This window comes from Harpia harpyja, chromosome 19 (assembly GCF_026419915.1).
Source record: "Harpia harpyja isolate bHarHar1 chromosome 19, bHarHar1 primary haplotype, whole genome shotgun sequence".
Taxonomy (NCBI): Eukaryota; Metazoa; Chordata; class Aves; order Accipitriformes; family Accipitridae; genus Harpia; species Harpia harpyja.
Window position 1 is genome coordinate 11,041,385 of NC_068958.1, and position 21,043 is coordinate 11,062,427.

The following is a 21,043-nucleotide window of genomic DNA, read 5'->3' on the forward strand; positions in this document are numbered from 1 at the left end:
GGGGATGGACGCGCCAGGGAGGAGGAAGCAGCTCTCCCCAATCCTGCCCCAGAGGGTCCCGGGGGGGGGGGTGTCATTTGCAGCCACTTCCCTCCCTTTCCCACACCCCTAGCACCCACAATAGCTGCTTTCACCTTCCCAAATCCCACGGGGCCCCTCCTAATGCCCAGGCCCGTAAATCCATGATTCCAAAACAATTAGCTCTTTTACAGCTCTTCGGTAAAGCAGAAGATACCGCAAGGGGGGAGATAAACACCTCCAAGGGCTCCTTAGCCCCACAGCTGCTTCGGCTGCCACCCAGGGAAATCACACCGGCACCGGGGAGACACAGGAACAGGCAGATGCCGCTGTACCCGCCTCCCCGGGCAGGGGAGCGCCTGTTTCTTGGAGGGAAAGGGGAACTTGCGAGCGCCCTGATGTCACTTTACACATGTATTATCAGGAGGAACGACGCTCCCTCCCTTGGCCTGCAGCCCCACGCCAACACAGCGGGCAGACGGCTGAAAGGTTTTGTGTGCTTTGCGGCAGGACTCTCGCCCTCCAGCACCCCGAGTTGTGCAGGCAGTGGCCGTGAGGGGCCCTGGCCACCATCTGCTTCTGGAGACTTTCTCCAGAAACCCTGGCCCGCTGCCGGGGTCACATCTGGGGTTACCACCGCTCTCATCCTGACACCTTCGCTGCACAGGTGCTGCTCCGTTAGCACCCGCGGGGCGGAAGGCCACCGCTGCATCAAAAGATGCACTTATTGAAACCAGGAGTATGTGCGATGGCAGAGCGCGCCGGTGCCCGCACGAACCCGCGTAACTCGGGATTTGGCCCCAGTTCTGACAACAAAGCGCCCTCGGCGCTGCCAGACCCGCACCGGGGAGCCCAGCACGGGCCACGCGCTGCCCTAACTCCTCCGTCCAGCCCTGGCCCTCGGCCGCCCCGCCGGGCTGACAGCCCCGAGCCCCAGCCTGGGGCCGATCCCCGCTCCTGCTCCTGCAGAGCCTCCCCCGCAGCAAACCACCAGTCTCGGGGTGTGGAGGAGGGGTTGGGGGGGGGCGTGAAGACCCCTCAGTGCCTCAGGCGAGGCCCCAAAACACAGCGAGAGGCGAAAGCCGGCGGCCCCGCTCCCCCGTGCGCGGCGGGACACAGCTGGGCCGCCCGGAGGCCCGCCGGCAGGCGGGCGCTGCCGCCCTCGGGCGGGGAAGGGCCCGCCGGCCCCCGCGGCCTCCCGGCGGCCCCAGAGCGCGGCCCGGCGGCGGCGGCGGCGGCGGCTGCTGCCCCCGCCCGGCCGCGCCGCGGTCAAAATAAGAGTCCCCGGGCCTGAGGCGGGACCCGCCGCCGCCGGGGGAGGCCCTGCCCGGCCCGGCCCGGCCCTGCCCGGCCCCCACCTCGCCCCCCGGCCTGCTTCATCCCATCAGAGCAGCCCCTACCCCAGTTTAGCAGCAGCTAATTAATTAAGCCCCCAGAGAACCCCACTCTGCATTGGCAGCTCCGGCAGGGCCAAGGCAGCATCCCCGCGGAGCCCCCACCGTGGCCCCTCCGGTGCCTGCCGCTGTGTGGGGACCCCCGGGAGTCCCGTGGCTCCCTGCCTCAGGCAGGGGAAGGAGCTGAGCCAGCTGAGGATGGTGCTGGCAGCGACGGGTGTCCTTCCCCCTTGGCTCCCCCCCCAGGATGGAGCGACCGTTCCCCGCACAAACTAAAACCACCAGCACCTCGAAACGGCGCGTCAGGAAAGCCTCTGCTCCAGCGAGGACCAGCGTCGCCCTGGAACGTCACCACCATCCTGCACTGGGGATGCTCAACTTGACGTGGAAGGACGGAATCGCCCGCCTTCATCCCTGCTCCTACAAACCACCGCGCACCCAGGTCCCAGCACCCGCAGGGGCCCTCGCGCCTTCGGGACGGGGGCAAGAGGGAGGGTGGTAGGGCAGGACGGCCGATCAGGCCTGTGGGTCTGGTGGCACTTCTCCCCTTCCATTTGCTGGGGCTCCGTCTTTCCCAGCTGGAGCCGGGGACGCTGCAGCCACTGGGACAAACCTCCCTGGGCCATCAGGAAGGGCAGAGGCTCCCGCAAGAAGCAGGAACAACCGGGAACCCCTAGAGCCCTCGCAGCCCATGGTCGCCTGCCACGGCTCTCGTCCCACCTCAAACCCTGCAGCTCCACCGGTGTAGCCTCACGTGCTAATTAACGTGAGAGGGGCGAGGACGAGCTCTGTTTTGCCACGAACTCCCCATTTTCCTGAAGCAGCTGCTGCGAGCCCCAGAGACGAGCCGCGGAGCCCGGGGCAGGGGCTCAGCCCCAGGCAGCGTGGGGCCAGCAAAGAGCTTCGCCATGGCGGCTCCGGCTCCGGCCCTCCAGCCGGGCTGACATCGCCCTCTCCCGCACCGAGCGGGGCGAGCAGGGACGGACCTCCACATCCTGGGATTCCTGCCGGCAGGAAGAGAACAACCCCACCGGCCCAGTGCTTCCTCCGGCTGGGAGTCCGAGTCCTTCCAGCTGGACCTTTCTCCATCGTGGGAGCAAGGGACAGTTTAGATCACCCCGCCTGTGTTTTCCCACCCCAACGGTGCCCCCACTACGTTGGAGGAGACGTGGCTTTGCTTTAGCGTGCAAAAGCTAGAAATCGGCTTTTGAGCTTCAGCTGTAGACGCGGATGCCTCCTCTGAAAGCCAGGAGCCACTTCTCGCCAGCTCTGCCAGGCCGTCCCAGCAGGTCTCGGAGCACAGATGTCTCGGCACACAGACGGCTCTCATCACACATCTACCCCGAGCAAAAGCACAGGTGATCTTAAAAAAGGAGATCTTTATTTACGTTTTTCAGTTCTTTACATTTGGTGGTTTAAAACCCAGGACAAAAATACTCCCCAGAAGCCATGGTAAACATGTAAAATTGATAGTTTACATTTTAAAACCCAGTAATAAATTGCACAGAAGTCTTAGGTTGTACAGAGCCATCACAAATGTTGCTGTATAAAACCCCAAAATCTGTAAAGAGAACCACAGGAATAAAGAATTACAGCCACGAGTATTGGTACAAGAAAGGGCACAAGTTTTGAGGGCTTTACCCCACCAGCCTCTCTTGGGGAGGAAGGATGGGACATTCCTGTTGCAGATAGTTGGAAAGATTTTAAAATACAGCATAAAAACCCAATGGACCCCAGAACACCCTTTATCTCCTCTCTTGTGCTGGCTCAACAGGAAAACTTCCTAGGAGAAAATACTTAACTTTTACAAAACTACTGGAAGTTCAGTGGAAAACTAAAAAAGAATCACCGTCCAACAAAAAGAAGAGCCTTTGCATCCCCTGTCTCCTCTTTCCCCATCTCCTGCAGGCAGTGGGACAACAGGTGCCAAAGCAGCTTAGTAGGACACAAACAACACTGAAAAAGCCAAAAATACGGAGGTGGCACATGTGGAGAGCGGGACAAGGACAAAGCCATGAAGGACAAAAAAGAAGCAGCAGGGAAAAAAAAAAACGGAAGATAATTTTGGTATTTTCCATTGAATGCTGAGTTTGGAAACAATTAGTTCACAAGCTTCACTCATGCTCCACCACTTCCCCTCCCCATTTTAAACAAAACCAAAACCAATTGCGTAAAAAATTTGAGCCAGGAATTTGAATGAATTCCTGTGCACTGAAGTTTTTTACCCAGAGCTGGGTTTGGAAAAAATGGGCTTTTTTCCTCTTTTTTCCAGAGTTCAGAAAGAGGAGAGAGGGATAACCCAGGGCCTACAGGAGCTCCCCAGGACTTAAAGCGGTTGAAGCCAGAGAGGCTGCTGCAGAGAAGAGACAGCAGCGAGGCAGAGGACAGAGGGCTTGTCCACTCGCCCTCTCCAGAGGGGACCATACTCAGACCCAAACATTGGTTTTAGCCCCATCATGCTCATCCAAGGTACTCGTATACCCTGAGGACCTTGCTGCCATAGCACCCTGAGGCTACAGCTGCGGGTAGGTTTAAGAAGAGCTGGACTAACTCCTCCATCCTGCAGTCCTGGACCGTTTCAAAGGGGTCTGTGAATCATGAACAAGGAAGGCTTTTTGCATCAGGCTTCGATTCCCTGCCGCAGCGCTGGGGAACAGGCAAAGCTGGGCAGGAACGTTGAAAACCACAGTGCTTTGCCAGTTATTTCTGTCTGCTTGCACAACAGTGAGGTTGCTCAGAGACAAACTTAGGGTGATGCCCTGCTGCATCCTGGCCGGAGCTGCCTCACAGGTCTGAGCAAGGCCTCTCTCTGCAGGACCTGTGTGTGCCCAGCCCTAGCATCCAAAAGAACAAGGACCACCATGAGGTCTAGCTCCAGCTCCTTCCTGCTCCCTCCACAGCAGCCAGCGGAGCTGGACACTCCTCACCAGTGAAGAAGAGTGTGCCCATTTGCTCCTTGCTTTGCAAAGGGGACACCATGTACAGCAAGAGGTGAAGGACCAGTCTCTAGCAAATACAATCTGGGAGAGCAAGCTCAGGTGCACAGAAGCAGTTGCAGAGACATAGGGCACAACACAGGAACTGTGTGAGATACAGCTGGCCTCTCCTCTCCACAGCCTCCACCATGAACAGTGCATTCCCAGCTGTAAAGTTTAAACGAGGAGGACAGACACTGGCTGGGGGTATAGAAGGGCATCCCAGGGGCTCTGGCCACAGTAACCAAACAGCATTCCAGTTTTCCAGCCAAGGAACATGAGCTGGACATGTCACCAGCAGCTCAGCTTCAGGAATGGAGAACAAGGAACCGGGAATCCAGTCCCAGCCCAGGCTGCCTCTCCCAGACCCCAGCTGGGTCAGGAGCCTGTAGCCCAACCCAGCACTTCCAGAAGGATTGACAGCTCATAGGAATTTTTCCAGAGGTGTGGAAGGGATTTGGGTTGAGGGCTGAAAGAAGGGATAGGTATTGCCAACAGCAAGGAAGGCCACAGGAGCTACATGCTGAGCCAGGCAAAGCAGGTTCAACTAACTGGGAGGAAGAGCACCGCGGAAGAGACATACTGTTACGAACAAACAAGCACCTGCCTTTGACCCCCTGCATATCAAGGATACTTTTCATGGCAGGCACAGACCACCAGGCAAAGGAGAGAGTCTTGAATAATAAAAGCTGGACAGAAGCATAAGTTGAGCAGAGGGTGAAGAACGATCCTCATGTCTGAGACACAGATCACACCTAAGGCTACTCACAATGACAACATTTAGGCAACACCTACATGCTTCAGACATGGTATCACCAAACTGTGGGTGTGGGGAGGAGCCTTCTTCCATTTTTAGTAAGTTTATTCCAAATAGCTCTTTAGGAGAGGGCATGGGCTGGTGGTCTCCAGCCCTTCCAGCCAGACCTTGGCTGTTCCATCTCTCTTCTCCTGAAGGGAGATTCCACTCTCCCCTTCCTCCCCACCAGCCCACCTCTCCAGTCAGACAGCAGAGAGCACTGCCCAAGACCCATGGGCCACTTGGACAAACCATGGCTTCGGGACCCAGGGCCGGGGAAGCAGCAGTGCAGTGGCTGCTCTCTCCAGAGCTGAGCCCACATGGTGCCAAACTCCCTCCAACCATCTGGAACTATGAGCCCAGCACCACAGTCAGGCTGCACCATGCTTGTTGCCCCCGAGCTGCCTTGGCAGAAGTCACCATCCTTCCTGGTGAGAGCAAAAAACTTGCTTCATTTTGTAAGAAGTCAGCAAGGTGCATTCCTGGATTTGGCATGAACAGGCACATGGATAAGCATCAGAAATGGATAAAAAAGCACAGCATTTCTCTTAGAATAATTTATTAAATACAGCATTAAAATTTGTATTTCTGAATTCAATCATTAAAAACAAAACTTCATCTCATATATATATATATATATATTCAGGAACAATGACAATCATTCTATCTACATTGGTGCACGTTGTGCCAGCACTGCTCAGAATGGCACCTTCTCTACACTATACTTAAAGCAGTTCAACGCTTAAAAAAAAATAAAATAAGATAAAAAGCATTTGCAAAGAAAGAGTGCAAAGCAGGGTGTGTCCCTAGCTGCCTGCCAGGGGTGTGCAGAGGCAGGCTAAAATGAGGAGGCAGAGGCTGTAGTGCTCCTAACAAGTTTGTTAAATATTGCCTGCCCAGCGTGAGGCAGCATGGAGGCCAATTCTCAGAGGTGCCAAAGTTCTGCAGTCCACAGTTTCAGCCGTGGCTGGATGCCAGCGGCTCTTAAGTATCTGGTTTGTGGTTTCCTCAGCTTGGGCAGTCAATACTAAAAAAGCTAAACAAGTGGGGGGGAAAAGTGCAAAAGAAAAGCGTTGTTTTACATCCACCAGCTTCTTCCCCCAACCTGCCAGGTCCAGCGGAGGCTGCAAATGAGGTGTAGCACTTTGTGTTCCCACTCACTCATTTTCACATCCTGCTGTGGCTCGAGAGGCGGCTCAGGAGACAAGCGGTAAACCAGTACCAGCTCACAGAGATAACAGTCCCCAGGCCAAGCACCCTCACACACTGGCTTGGCAGCGTTGACTGCTCCTGCGAGAGACCCCAGGCTGAGCCTCGAGGGAGTGTCATCCCAGAAGGAAGGGCTTCCATGGACAGGGTCCTTGGGCAGACTCAGAGGTAGCATCCGACAGACTTTTGTAACTTGATTGTCATGTAATTCTGGCCTGCCGAAGGCAGTGGCAGCTGAGATGGAGAGAGCACCCTGCAGGGGTGGGAGATGGGACACGGGGGATCTGGTCCCCCCCACTCGCAGACTGACTAGCGCTGCTCGTCCTGGGTGCTGCAGTCTAGCAGCAAGCAAGGACGGACTCTCTCCTACAGGGCTTTTCAGAGAAAAGTCACCCTTGCTGAAAAAGGCCAGAAGCTGGCTGGTGGGCACCCCGTGGTAACACCAGGCTCTCCCTCCACAGCTCACCAGGGCCTCTTGGGTTATGAGCAAGTGCCCCAGCAAGCTCCTTGCTGCCAGAGCCTGCTCTCCTCTCGCTGCATGCAGGCAGTGGTGCAGCCCACTGCGAGGGGACCAAAGGCTGCCGGTCACTCACCCCACAACACAAGTATAGCGAGGGCTTGTGCTTTTGGCTTTTTAAGAGTCCCTGACCTTCCAAACCTGCTTACTCCAAGAAACCTCCTGTTTCAGCTACCCTTAGGACCTATGAGAACAAGGAGGAAGGGCTGTCAAAACCATTTCTGGAGAGCACATGGCCCCTAAAAGAGAAGAAAACGTCCACGCAGCCCAGCCTTCACCTACAGTGGAGACATGCCAAGTCAGGAGCATTTCAGATAAGGCATCGCAGGTGCTTTGATAGTAAAGCAGTTAGTGTTGACTACAGTACTTTAAACACAGGCTGCTGCAGAGGGCATCCCTGGGGCAAAACCGGTTCTCCAGCACTCGGTGCAGCAGAAGGAGACAGTTCAGTTTCCCAGACCTCTCCTACACACACACGCAAGCTGCTCTGGCTGCCCTTTTTGTTTTCTCCCCACACCTAGAAAGAGACTTAAAAAGCCCAGGCTGGGATGTGCCATTTACCCCACCAAGCAGCCAGAGAGATAAAAAGACGCCTTGTGCTGTACCAGACTTCGCAGTAGGCAGGTGAACCGTGGCGCCTGGGGGTGGGCAGCGCCAGCGGGACTCAAAGCAGGGGAGGCTAGTTGCCATTGCTGATGCTGGAGTTGGCACTGCTGCAGCTCTGCTCATAGGATGGAGGCGCCTCTGTGGGGGAAAGAAAGAGCAAGAGCAGTTATAGTGGGTGTTTGGGAGGTTCCCTTCACCCCAGTCTATGTAACTTGGTGCAGAGTAAAGCAAACTGCCAACATGTACACATCATGCATGCAGGCACTCTCTCTCCAGGACCCTATAACCTGCCCTGCTGAAATATATGGGGTTTGTGTGTGCACACAGAATTTGAGCCAGCCAGTCCCACCCCTGTCCTGATGGTTAAAATCAGCACCTCGAAGTCCTGTTCTGTTCTTCTCCTTCTTTCACAAGCATTCTCATGTACTCCAATACCTCCAGATCACAGGTAACCCATGCTCCATGTGCCCTAGCCAGGGCTGAAGCAACACATCAAGTGTCTCGTTACCCCAGTGCTAACAAACGGGTTTATTTGGGTAGGACCGTGCTAACAGTCTGTCTGTGCTAACGGACACCACTGGTCTCTGCCACGCCAGCCGCCTGGGACAAGCATGGCCCCCGGAATCCAGCAGGCTGGGATTTCCCCAAGTTTTTCCACCCTGGACAGTCTCTCAGCTCCCACCCCCACAGCCTGCGTCTTCAGACCAGCTGCAGGCCCACTCCAAGTCAGACAGAAGATTTCAGTTACATCATTTCCCTGGCTCTGCTCCCACCAGCCTCACCACAAGCCAAGAAGTTTTTCTATCAGTGGGAGGCTGAAAGCTCATTAAGAACAGGGAGATCCTCTCACGACGAGCCCAGGGCAGGCACAGGTGTAGACGTGGGAATGGACAGCCGGCTTTTACAGCTGTAAGAGGGGACTCCTCTGGAGGCTAAAGCAGGCAGAGAGATCTCATGATCCTCTCTGACATCAGCCCCTGGCAGGCTGGCATCCCTATACTCCCACCCAACTCACAGCTAGTGAAGAGACTCTTGTGGTAGGAAACATCTACCACCACACTGCCAGCCCGTTTAGATCTCAGGAAGGGGCTGCTCACCGTATGGGTAGCCCCACGTGCTGTACTCCGGAGGCAAAATGAGAGAGCTGGCCGTGGGGACGGGCACCACGTTCCCCTCAGCATAGTAAGGGACAGTGGCTCCCGTCGACAGGCAGAGCGTGGGATGGTTTGGGGAGCCTGTCTGCTCCGAGTCCACCCTTATCTCCTGGAAGCTCAGTCCTGGGGCATAGCTAAATGGCTGCTGCTGGGAATGGCTTTTGGTGGGGATCGAGACATTGTCCATCGGGTGATAACCACTGGCAGCCTCCTCTTCCTCCGGGGGGGCACTGGGTACCACTGCAGACGGTATGTGCTGGATGGACCGGGAGGGGCTCAGAGGCACCCTGTTCACAGCAATGTTACCAATATAAATGGGGAGAGTAACTGAAACCTCTGGCGACTTGAGGGAAACCTGGAAGAGAAGGAAAAATAGTGGCATCCTCTTCATTATACATTGCACTGGGAAGGTTCACCTGATGCGAGGGCCACCCGCACCACACAGCTACAGAGTTCGGCAATTGAGCTCAACCCAGAAGGGAGCATAGAAGTTGCAGCACAGCCCACTGCTGCTCCCCAAGAGCATCAAGGTACTCACTTGGATGTAGTAGTCAATATGTATGAGGCTACAGCCCTGCAGAATAGACTGGGGCAGTGCCGGAACGAGGATCTGCTCCTTCCATTCTGCGTGTTTCCAGGCTTTCACTCCTGAGCCTTCCACCTCCGCAATGGTCCTCAGGTCATAAATCCAGCGCTTGGATTTATAAGCCACTTTCTGTACAGACAGAAGAAAATACAGCTAGCAGAAAGATTGCAGGTGGTCTCCTGTCTCCCACAAACGTAAGTCAGGACACAAAACCACCCAACTGCTTTGTCAAAGAAGCACAAGCACAAACGTAACGTGCATATTACAGAGCAGAAATACCCATTATTATATGATAGACTGAGTTGGTATAAGCAAGACAAGTTCTACCACCTCTTTCCCCAGGAAGGTAGAGAGAAACAGCATTAGCCAGAGGTCTGGACTCTTCACTGCCACCTCCCAGCCACACACAGCGAGATGCACAATGGTGAGAACTGCCCCAGTTTCACAGAGGCCTCAGGGGGGTGGAGTACCAGTACAAGCCGAAGAATCACCCTTTTGGATGCCTACCTGGAGCAGACTGGCTACCACAGCCCCGGTGTCCCGGCCCGATTTGTTCTCTATGTCCGTGCGGAGCTGGATTGCTTGCCCCACGATGTACCCTTTCAGATCCGAGGTGGCAGTCAAGATAATGTTGCCACTTTTCACAAGCTTGTAGTTGAACTTCTTGGTGATTGACATAGTGTTGGGCTGCTGCAGGACAGCAGAGAGACAGAGAGGTTCGCTCAAGAGAGTCAGAGAGCCTCCAGGAAAACACTCAAGAGATTCAAAACAAGCAAGTAGAAATATCTGGTCTAAGAGGATGCAAAGAACCAGCAACACAGCACTACCCAGACAACAGGTCTCACTTCTCCATCCCCCCAGTTTTGCTGTCCTATTAGTTGCTCTTCCCTCCAAAGCAAGTTCCCCAAATCCAGGTCTCTACAAGCATCTGGTGGTATTGGCCAACACCTCTCTCTACATGCTGAAAATTCACCTACATCTTTCAAAGCAACATGCAGAAGAGTCAAAAATCACCTGGAACAGGGACTGATGGCAAGGCAGGACAGATCAGGAGTCCTTGTCCTGCTCTTGCACAGTCAGGGCATGCAGTCAGAGAGTTCTCCAACCACACAATTATTCCCCAGACAGCACGCAGGACAAGGACAAGTGCTGAAGCCTTGGCACTTCCCAGCCACACCGCTCCTTGCTCTTACCTCAATGTCAGGGATGTCGTTCAAGTTGAGAGGGCAGAGAATGTAGAAGATCTTGTTGCACTTGTAGTCCTTGGAGAAGCGAGGTGTGTCTATCACAGCTTTCACCTGATGGAGGACCTTGCCAAAAGGGCCTTCAAATGATGTAGGAGCAGAGGCTGGAATCAAGAGAGAAAGAAAATGATCATAAGGCTGAGTCAGGCCAAGTGTTTCTGAACTGGAAGTATAATCCCTTTAAACAGCTTTCCTCTTTACCTGAGGACTTCTGCAAGTACCTGAGAGAGAGAGCACATGGGGATTCCCCCAAAAAAGACCTGGGGCTGAACACTTAGGTCACTTGAGACCTTGCTGCCAGCTCCTTACAGAAGGGATCCTCTGCAGCCACAGGTGCAAGAGCAGTGATCTTCTCTCTGAGCACACTGTGTGCGGGACAACTGCCTAGTCACAGGCCAGGACCCCTGCGCATGCCCAGAGAGCTCGCAGGATCATGCCTGGAGAGGCATCAGCGACAGTTCAGACCTGGCTTTGCACCAGCGCAGAAGGTACCTGCTTGTCTAAGCTTCTCTGCTGTCTGTGGCTGACCTTACACTCCCTAGAGCGTCTCCGGGCCAAGATGCCAGCCTGCCTCTGCCATCCAGCCCAAGTCCTGCTCAGCACAGCTCGAGAGGCTGCAAAAGCCAAGGCTTACATGGAAGTGCCTTTAGCCATTTATCTGCATCATACCTGGCAGCAGGAACTGGAAGGGGAAGTTGTGCTCTCCAGCTGTCAGGACCCCTGCAGGAAACAAGAGTAAAAGGTAAGTGGGACAGGCCGTTGCCTTGGAATGGTGTGATCTTCTAGGGAGCATGATCTTCTGGAGAGGGAGGCTACCACCTGGGGAACATCACACAACTTGTTCAGCTGCCTACAGCCCACTGGACAACTCCAGATCCAATGAGCAGTGCTTGAGTCAACAGGAACATCTGCTGCCACCCACCTCTTCTAGGGCCAGGAAATGTCTCCATTCCCCATGACTGGTTCTATGTTAAGATACCCTGGAAATAAGGCAGTTTGGGGCAGGGTTTAAGGGATCCCAGTGCCATAGCAAGTGGTTAGCCCCAGACTACTGACACAGGGCACGGAGAAGGGATGCCGTGTGTTTATCTTTCCTTAAGTAGGCTACAGCCAGTCAGGGAAGGCAAGAAAGCACAGGCACTGTCTGAGGATGGTAAGGTCTAGTGGGCATCAAGCTGCTATAGCCTTAGCTGCACACCAAGCTCCACGCAGACTGCACAGTGTTCAGGAGCTAGAACCAGAGGTCCATCTCCCAGGCCTAAATCCACCCCCCGGTGCCAAGAAGGGACCTGCAATACCTCAGCCTGGCTGCTTAGACAACAGGAGCTGAGGAAAAGATTTCCACAACGTTAAAACCTTCAGCCATATCCCGCTCTGCACTGGTGGCCTTGAGGGCACAGAGCAGAGCCAAGACTCAGCGCACAGCTAAAACAACAGCTACAGACTCAGACTCCCCAACCCCATCCACCCTCCAGCACTCCCATCCAGATTCCGGATTCCCTCCCAGGGCAGCGCGATGGCTGAACTGGACCCGCAGTGTGATCCAGTAAAATAGGCAGCTACCAAAGTTGCCTTCGGTAAGAAAAGCAGTAAAGTTAATCCACATTTATTAAATACGTGTAAACATGAGAGGTTTTGTTTTTAAAGTGGCAGTGCTAAGAGGAGACCTGTATACCTATTAAATCAAGCTGTGTTTATTCTGCTTTGTAGGATCATTGCTGAAGGTACGAAGACTCTAGATTTGGCTAGTTCTTTTGTTGATGCAAGACGGAGAAGACAGCTTGCCCATTAGCAATATTGGCTCCGCAGAGCTGACAGTAATAGAGTCCTATTGTCAGGGGATTAAGTGGATTACGTGACAGGGGGAGGTGGGGAAGAGAGAAGGGTAAATCCCCCCCACTAACACTGCGATCCAGGTAGGAGGCAGGGGAGGTTGGCGTTTGACTCGGTGCACCCTTCACGTTATGAAAAACTGCACCTCTGCCCCTCCGCTCGCTCAACCACCCCACAGGGACCTAAGGACACCCCAGTTAGCGTCCATCCCGCCTGCAGTGCAAAGGCAGGCAGAATAAATATGACAAGCATCCCATAACGTATCACTACAAAGGCAAGCCAGGAGAAAACTAAGAGGTGTCTATTTATACACTTTGTCCTTAAAAAGAGTAGCAAGATTTGCTCATTCCCATCACCCTACCCAGAACACCTCCCCAGTGATTTCCCTGCCCGTCCCCCAAATAAAACCGAATTATGTAGGCTAAAATGCAACACCCGGTCTTGTCACCAGGTGGAGGCACAAAGCCAGTCACTGCCTTCGCTGCCAGGCCTGATGCCTTGCAGAGCTGGGCCAGGAACAGGTACATGTCGGGCAGCTTCTCCTATTCCCTTCTTGGGAAGCCTCACTCGGTTAATGGCAGTAGCTTGAGATGTAGCAGGTGCCTTTTCTTGTTGGTTACGGGGCAAAGCCTGGTTAATATGAATGACTCAACTAACCCAGTGCTTGTTTGCTGCTCCAAGGGTTTCTGCCTTTTATTGGGCACCATTCAATGTTGATCTTATACCCATTATCCTTACTTTTGGAAAGCAAATTGATGAACTGGAATACATCAACTCTCCCATGCAGCTTCTGCATTGCAGTAAGGGGACTTGCTCCAGCTGAAAGGGAGAGGGAGCAAATCCTGTTACTGCAATGCAGAAGGAAGGGAGATGGGAGTCCCAGAGGGTAGTGGCCACTGAGTTTCCACCAAGACCTGGAGACTTTCCAGCTGTCTGACCTGCAGAGCCCCAGATGAACAGGCAGGCAGTGATTTCAAGTCTCCCACTAGAAGCATGAAACTTCACAACCTTTCCGGGACTCTTAGGAAGAGCTCACAGACTCCACAAAGTGCAAGTCTCTCCTCTGCATTACAGGCGGCATGATCAGTAAGTCATTTCGGTCAAGCTCCTGCCCAGCTCACGTGCACCAACAGGAAGCCAGGCTGGAAGTGAACCTGCGAGCACTTCATGTTCACAGTTTCTATCCCCCTGCAGAAAACCAGGGGTCCTGAAGGTTGCTCCCAACAGCAGCACCAAGCAAGGCAATACACTCTCCCAGCAATGCACATGGCCAGCATCACTCGCAGAGGATGTCATTCAGCTGTCAGAGCCATCGCATGACTTGGTGGCACTGATGCAGTTTCCACATGGGTAGTCCCACCTCCCAGTAAGTCACCAGAAGAGAACTGCCCACAGGTCAGTGTACACCACCCTGATAGCTCAGACCAAGCCCGAGCACCCAGAGACCTGTGGGCTCACAGCATACTCAGACTTGCTGTGACCCCACCTGGGGCAGGGAGCAGCCTGCAAATCCCTCCTGCAGCTCCTGCCTGCAACAAGCTGCCCACAAGGGCTGGAAAAGGCCGTTCCTGCCCTTCACAGTGATGACTTCCAAGACCAGCTACCCCAGACTGAAGTCGTGCCCCGCTGCAGCTCACACGGACCAAGGGCATCGTGGCAGTGCTTGGCTCACAGCCAGGAGAGCCCAGACCTCAGCTCTGCACCGAGCAGGAAGCCAGGGAAATGCAGCGAGCTCTATTCTCCACTCCATTAAGCAGAGAGATGCTGCAGGCAATTAGCAGTGGGTCTTGTTTTCAGACTTGCTCCTTCCAGCCCACACTGTCCTTCCCCCAAAGGGAGAGAAGCATCTTTATGCCAGCCCTGAGATCCTCCATGTACAGGGAATTTTCCAGCAGGCTGGACCAAGCACCCAGGTCCTACCCACAGGTGCAGATGCCACCGCATGCAGCTTCATTTGCTAGCACAGCTAATGAACAGCTGGCTGCTCACAGAGCCCCATCTTCCAGCTGAACACCTGCATTTCTTGCCCCTACTGCAAACACAGAAGCTGTTTGGGCAGGTTGCTGGTGGAGGGGCTACGACAGGCAGCAGCACCCTCAGCCCTGCATCTGGCTGGGGACCCCCAATCCCGGCTGCAGGCACCCTCGGCAGCCCGGAGTGGGCATTTCACGAAGCCCGCTGGCACAGAAAGCAGAAGTGGTGTTGGAGTTCAGTGCCAGAGCTATTTCAGAGACATGGGTTAATAAAAATAAGATGAAGAAAAACAGATGATCCTGACCAAGACGGAAGACTCCTGTGAAAGCATGAGCACAATCCAGAGCACCTGGCAGAGCAACGAGGCAGCAGAGACCACAGGCAAGCTTGGGTCCTGCCTGCCTCCTGCTGCGGGCAGGAGGAGAGGCAGATATTTAGCAGTAACCCCACACTGACTTGCTCCCCAGGCTCCTGCTTGCCTCTCCTGGTAGAAGCTCCTCTGGCACGAACACAGTGGAGGCTCCACGTCCAACTTGCCTGGGATTACAAAGCCATTTTGGTCTTTTGCCACCTGTCTGGTGCCTTTGGCAGGTGGAAAGTTGGCAAGTCCTGAGCAAAGCCCCCCTTACAGTGGGAAGGGAGGTGGCAACTACTTTTAAATTCTCCAGCTGGCAACTCTGCTCCTAAAGGCTGAGCTTCCATTTCCAAATGCTGACAAGTTTTGCTATAAAGGGGAAAATCTGCAACTTCCCTTGTCCCAGCCACCCCGTGAGCATGGGCAGGGCACAGTCTGATCTTGCGCCAACACCCAGGCACCTCTCGCACGGAAAACAGCAGCAAAAGCCACCTCAGCTCCCTCCGAGAGACACTTGCAGTGCTCACCCATCCCACACAGCCACCACGACGGCAGGACAGGGCAACGCGTGCTCCGCTAGCCTCACACGTGCCTTGGATAGATCCCCAGATCACGGCAGGGAAGATGCAGCATCGTACACAGCATGCAGAGCTGTTCCACCTGCCCAGCTGCATCTGCTGTGCAACTCCAGCATCCAAGCAGCAAAGGGGACACAAAGCTCATGGGAAGCCACTCATTGCCCCTGGCCCCCCAGCCCTGAGAGCTTCAAGTAAAGATCCAAGGCATTTAGTGTGCTAATTTCACTTGCAAGTTGACTGCAACAGAGACAGTCGTTGGCAGCAGGCAGAGACGAGATGGTTTCCTCTGACAGCCACCCCAACATGCAGAAACCCAGGAGGAGCAGCCCTTTCTGAAAGCTCCTTTCCGAGCTGCTCCTGAACCAGAAGCTTTGCCAAAGCAAGCTGCAGACTGTGCACAGGCGAGAGTAGGTCAGCAGGATTTCAGCATTGCTCAGGGGGTCTCCAACAGCCCCACGCAGCAGGCTGCAACGCTCCTGAGCAGCTTGCAGACACACTGCAAGGGGAAAGGGCTATGCAAGCCACCGCAGCCGCACCAAGCCATTACCTCCCCATTCCCAGCAGTCTGAACAAAGGCCACAGTGTGCTCGGCCACAAAAAAGCTTTTCCTGAAGTTTACGTGCAGCTAAAAATACCTTGAGAAAGTCATTAGGCAGCAGAGGCAGCTGGATTAGCAGGGTTCTGCTGTGGGGCCATACCTGCAGCAGCCTTTCCTCCTAGTGGGAGCCGAGCCAGCAGAGATCAGCCGCCCCCGCACAGCCTTTGGAAACATCCTCCCTAAAAATTCCTGGAGGGAAAGGAGCTGCTGCCCCAGACAGCCTAGAAAAAAAACAAACCCAGACAGCAGGAGCAGCAACAACATGCGAACAGTGCAGAAGAGCCATCTTACAGTGCAAAGCGGAGAGTAACCTTGGAGATTTCCCTGAATCCAGTTGAAATTTGTCTGGAAGCAAATGGACTCTCCCCTTCACAGCTCAGCCGCTCCCCTCCGCTCCACACTGGGATGGGGGGTTGTTCGCTTGTACCAGCCGATGGGGAGGAAGCCTGGGAGGACTCATCAAGTGCAGAAAGAAAACACCTTGATCCAGAGGGCTGATGCGGAGTCCTCTGCCAGGTCCCTGGGGAGGTAACCTGGTGATGCAGCCAGGCCCAGGTGGGGCTCCCCTGTGTGATCAGAGCCTGCACAGCATCACCAGCGACAGGGAGCACAGTCCCGAGCCCAGCCCTGCATGACACAGACCTTGGTGCTGCAGCACCGTCCCACAGCACTCGGGCCATCTGTGGTCACACTGAAGTGCAGCGGAGGGACAGAAATTAATGGGTTTTCCCCAGGGTTGTATGGGGTTCCCATGCAAAGCTTGAGCTGACCGTGCCCCTGAGCCCTCCCAGCCACTGGATGCACCGTCCTCTCCCCGCAGACAGCTCTGCTTTGATCCACAAAGGTTTCCCCACACTCACTGCAAACCAGCATGCCGCTGCACAACCGCATGGGAAAACATGACACCATCGTAACCGCGTGTGGGTGAAATGACCACACGTCTGTATTTACACTGTTAAACAAATGATCCAAGTGGAGCTTACTCAGCCACAGCTCAGGTGCTGAAAGGGTTTGGACTCTTCTGAGCACCTGGCCGGTGCTGCCAGACCCCTGCCCAGGCGGAGCCAGCAGCCAGAGGAAGTCACCAGTGCTTCAAAGCCATCGTCCCTCTGAGACTGAGGGGAAGCTGCCTGCCCACACCCTGCCCTGCCAGCAGCCAGCGGAGGGCTGGGAAAGGTCTTCTGGCAGCCTCTGCTACAGCAAGAGAGCAGGGCAGGGCTGGGGTTCAGGAGGAACCAGCCACACACGAACAAGGACACTGAGCCCTACCTGCTGCGTGCCGCCTGGGCTTCCCAGGGCTGTTCTGCAGCTTTCTCAGTCAGTGGCCCATGCAAACAGGCCAGTCTTACAGTACCGGTGGGGCCAGATCTGCCTCGGCTGCACGTTCAAACCAATGCCACCGCAGGAACATCCGCCAACCGCCTCCTCCCAGGTTGGCTCCCCCAGCCCCAGTGTCTCCATCCCTGGGGAGCTGGAAGCCACAGGCGGTCACAGCCATCTCTCCACCAGGCTGACCGCCACCACAACAAAGCCAGGACCTCCAGGTTGGTGCCAGTGGGGGAAGGCATTGGAGAAAAGCCAGAAGAGGGTTAGGAGATGCCTTGGTCACTGAGGCACAAACACGACAGACTCAGCCAAGCCTTATTACTCACCTCTCTGAAATCTCACGCTCTGGTGCGTTGGGAGAGACAGCCCAGACGTCTGAGCACACAGCAGGCTGCAGGGCCAGGCAACCGCAGTGCGCAGTACAATACACCTCTGTCTTGCCAGGCTTCATCCATGGCTAGACTAGGGCGAAGAAGATGAATATTCTGTGTATCGCTCCCTCCATCCCCCGAAGAGGAGGATGCTATTTGCTCCGTAGCCACAACGAGGAGCCTGGAAGGTGTCCCTGCACCCCAGATGCAGGAGCTGGGGAGCGGCCAAAACAGGGCTCCTGCCCCAACCTCAGGCTCTCCCGGCCAGTACCTGCCAAGCAGATGGCAGTGGCTCTGCTCCCTCCTGCTGCACACACGGATGCTAGAGCGGGAACAAGCTGTGCCTTTGGAGTACACATATTTTTTGGTTCTTCTAGTAGAGGAACAGCAGGCCGGGCCATATGGCAGTTTCTCTCTGGCTACTTAGCGAGTGATGCATTAACCGTGCTGGCCAAATCATGTAGTACAGAAAAGTACCTGGTGCCTGCTGGCTCCCCTGCCATTGCTTGTAGCAATATAGTCTTCCTGCTGCCTAAAATCAGCCCTCCCTCTCCCCTGGGGAAGGCGAGCTCCTCCAAAGGTGCTGAGTTAGACTGATACCAGCGCTGCTGCTGCCGCTTGGGTAGTCTCCTCTCGAGGCTCTCCAGGCAGAGAGCAGGAAAGCAGCAGGTTCGTGTTTTGCACTTTCAGGTAGAGAAACAGGTAGCCCTGCCTCTGTGCTGTGCTACAGGATACCAATTCCCCAGCTACTGAGAGAACTGTCACTCTCACTGCAGTCCTGACAGCCAGCACCCTGCTCACCCCTGCCTTCCTCTGTCTCTCCTCGTCCACCTTTGCAGCGCAGAAAATGGAATATTAGATGTAAGCGAGAAGGTCAGAGCTCTTCTAGCTCACAGGAGGCTGTATGAGAGATGTCAGGTGGGAAGCATTAATTTTGTCAGTGCCAGGGCACCCCAGGCAATGCTGGGCCACTGCAGCTTGAGGACTCCCAACCCAGTCTCTGGTGGATTAACCTAATACATGGGATTACAAACTGCAGCAAATGAGGGTAAACACACACATTTGCTCGTGCCATCCCTGCAGCAGACACAAGTGCCTCAGAGGAAGTAGCCAACAGCCAGAGGAGCGACCTGCCAGCATGCACAGACAGACCTGCCGGGGAACTACTTGGCATTTAGCTCAGCTTAGTTTTGCTCGAACGAGAACTCTCCTGCTACTAAGCAGCACTTCAGCCAAGCAGAGCTGCCGTACAGCAGCAAGGGAGCACAGTCCCCACCAGGCTCCAAGCTCCCCTTCAAAGCAGCAACTCACTCACGCCAGATTTGCATGCACGCAAACCCAGCAGGAACAACTTCCAGTGCTCTGATATGGTTAATGCTGCCAAGATAAACCTTTCTGTAACACAGAAGGTATAGAGAGAGGAAGAAAACACACCAGAAAGCCCAGCACTGAGGCTAGGGCTCCACCGCTCACAAATCTCAGTGTCAGCAGTTTTCAGTGACATTTTCAATGAATTAGCAGGATCTGGTGGTATGGCAATGCTGCAAAAAAACTCTGAGGATTAACAGTGATCTATTGAGGCAAGAAATTGGGAAGTGCTGAGGAAGCTGCTGTGACCCAAGGCAATTGCAGCTCCTTCCATGTGGTTTTCCTGGGCTGAACCTGCAGTTACGGCTCCTGAACCCAGCAGCACAGTGTGGCCAGGAGCCGTCACCAGCACATCCTCAATGGCTCACTGCTGCCCACAGGCACCCTCCTGCTCTCACCTGGCCAGGGGCTGTCCAGGAGCATCACCCGCTGCTTCGCTACCTCCTGCTTGCACAGTGATTCCTGAGCACGGAACAAGAGACCTAAGTCTCTCAATGCCTGCTTAGTCAGGTCACTAAGCTTTTTAAATTCAGTTGGAAGACAAGATCATCATCCTGTGCCAACTGTTGGCCGTGAAGGTGTTGTGCCAGGCCGGCAGAGAACCACCCCAGGGAAGAGGTGATGCACAGCTGCCCCTTTTTAGCACTTTGTGCAAGAAATCTGCCAGCAGAGGAAGCACGTGGAGCAGCCAGGAATTCCCTGCAGCGTCTTCTAGATAACTAACAAGCTGCCAAAAGTAAGGTCAGCTGGAAATTACAGCCAGCTCCCTACATGGGTTCAGCTCAGGTACAAGTAGGATTTAAAGGGAATGAAAAAAACAAAAGTCTACCTTTGCAGGCACAAACTATCCGCAGGGCAAGAGCTGTGTGTGCAGAGATACAGGGTGTTCAAAGAAAACAGCCCCATGTGGGTACAGGCACACAATGGACCTGCTCCTCTCTGGCTGAATAAGGCCAGAACTGCAGCAGGGGAGGGGGAGAGAGCAGGAGGCCTCCACAGAGCTGAATTACTCCATTATATTGGATCAAGAGAAGCATCTCTCTGTCTGAGAGCAGCGGGTACAAGCAGTGCTATTTTGTACTCACTGCAACTGGTATACTTGATCTTCTGCACTGTGGACACCTGGAGAAACCCAACAACCCCCCACTTGCAAGGTTCCTCCCAGCCCTATTGCATTTCTTTGCAAAAAGAGAAGCCAAGAAAAAACACCACCAGGGAGCAAGTGTCCAAGTCAAACCCAGGCCAAGTGGGAAAAGCATATCCTGCCTTGGCCTCCCTTCTGGGAGGCAAATAATGAGCCTCCCCCAAGAGCCACATGTGGGCTGAGCAACCTCCCCGGCACTGCACTGTGTCCTCCAGCAAACAGAGCAGCAAGAGGCTCCAGACCAGCTGGTACACTCAGCACTTTACAGCAGGTTTTATGTAAAAAGCCCAAGTTCATTAAACTGCTGGCCTGTGCGTTATTGCCAAGGCTATAGCACCGACCCTGCGCAATCCCCCAGCTCCCCCAGGAGCTCACAGGTGCCTGCTGCCGCCAGCTTGCTGCTCGGCCTTGGCCAGTCCCGGCGAGAGGCTTTCCCAGAGCACGGACGCTGCACTGCTCGAGCGGGGACAAGCACTGCACCAGCACAGACACAAGCAGGGTCCTCTGCAGCAAAAACACCAGTCACCAACCTGCAGATGCTCCAGCAGCAAGGCTGAGCCCTCCACACCCTGGATGCTGCTCTGAGGCAGGGCAAGAAGGGAAATTAAGGATGAGGCCCAGTGCCTTCAATAAGTGCCTTACATTGCAAAGCAGGTACCTAGGTTATCTCAGGGCCTGCCTCTTTTCTCATACAACATACACCCTCAAAAAAAAAAAAGCATGTAATACAAGTAACAGCTGATGCTACAAAGGACAAGCTGCCCCCTCACTTATTTCAATGCAAAGGTGTGAGGGTGGAGAAGTGCAGAGTTGCTCTTAGATGCTTAAAGGGCAATCCAAGCCTCAATAGTTTTACAGACCTCCCCTTCCCCCCACATACCCTCAAAGAGCACGGCTCGCTGTTTTTCAAAGTTACTGCTCAGGATGTGGGAAGGGAGAGAGCGAGGCGGGTTGTTTTTCAGGCTGAGCCTGCCACCCCACACCGTCCCCCAGGTGC

General features: G+C 54.6%; 1 protein-coding gene across 1 annotated transcript in view; it reads right to left on the reverse strand.

Annotated features, from left to right (window-relative positions):
- Window positions 1-2,771: 2,771 nt before the first annotated feature.
- Window positions 2,772-21,043, reverse strand: part of ARRDC1 (arrestin domain containing 1) — a 41,218-nt gene continuing 22,946 nt past the window's right edge. Inside the window, exons 3-8 of the mRNA XM_052815280.1 lie at window positions 11,169-11,219; window positions 10,449-10,603; window positions 9,763-9,945; window positions 9,208-9,384; window positions 8,613-9,024; window positions 2,772-7,653 (exon numbers count right to left, since the gene is read on the reverse strand). Of these exons, the coding sequence (XP_052671240.1) occupies window positions 7,589-7,653; window positions 8,613-9,024; window positions 9,208-9,384; window positions 9,763-9,945; window positions 10,449-10,603; window positions 11,169-11,219 (1,043 nt within the window). The 3' untranslated portion in view covers window positions 2,772-7,588. The remainder of the gene's footprint in view (window positions 7,654-8,612; window positions 9,025-9,207; window positions 9,385-9,762; window positions 9,946-10,448; window positions 10,604-11,168; window positions 11,220-21,043) is intronic.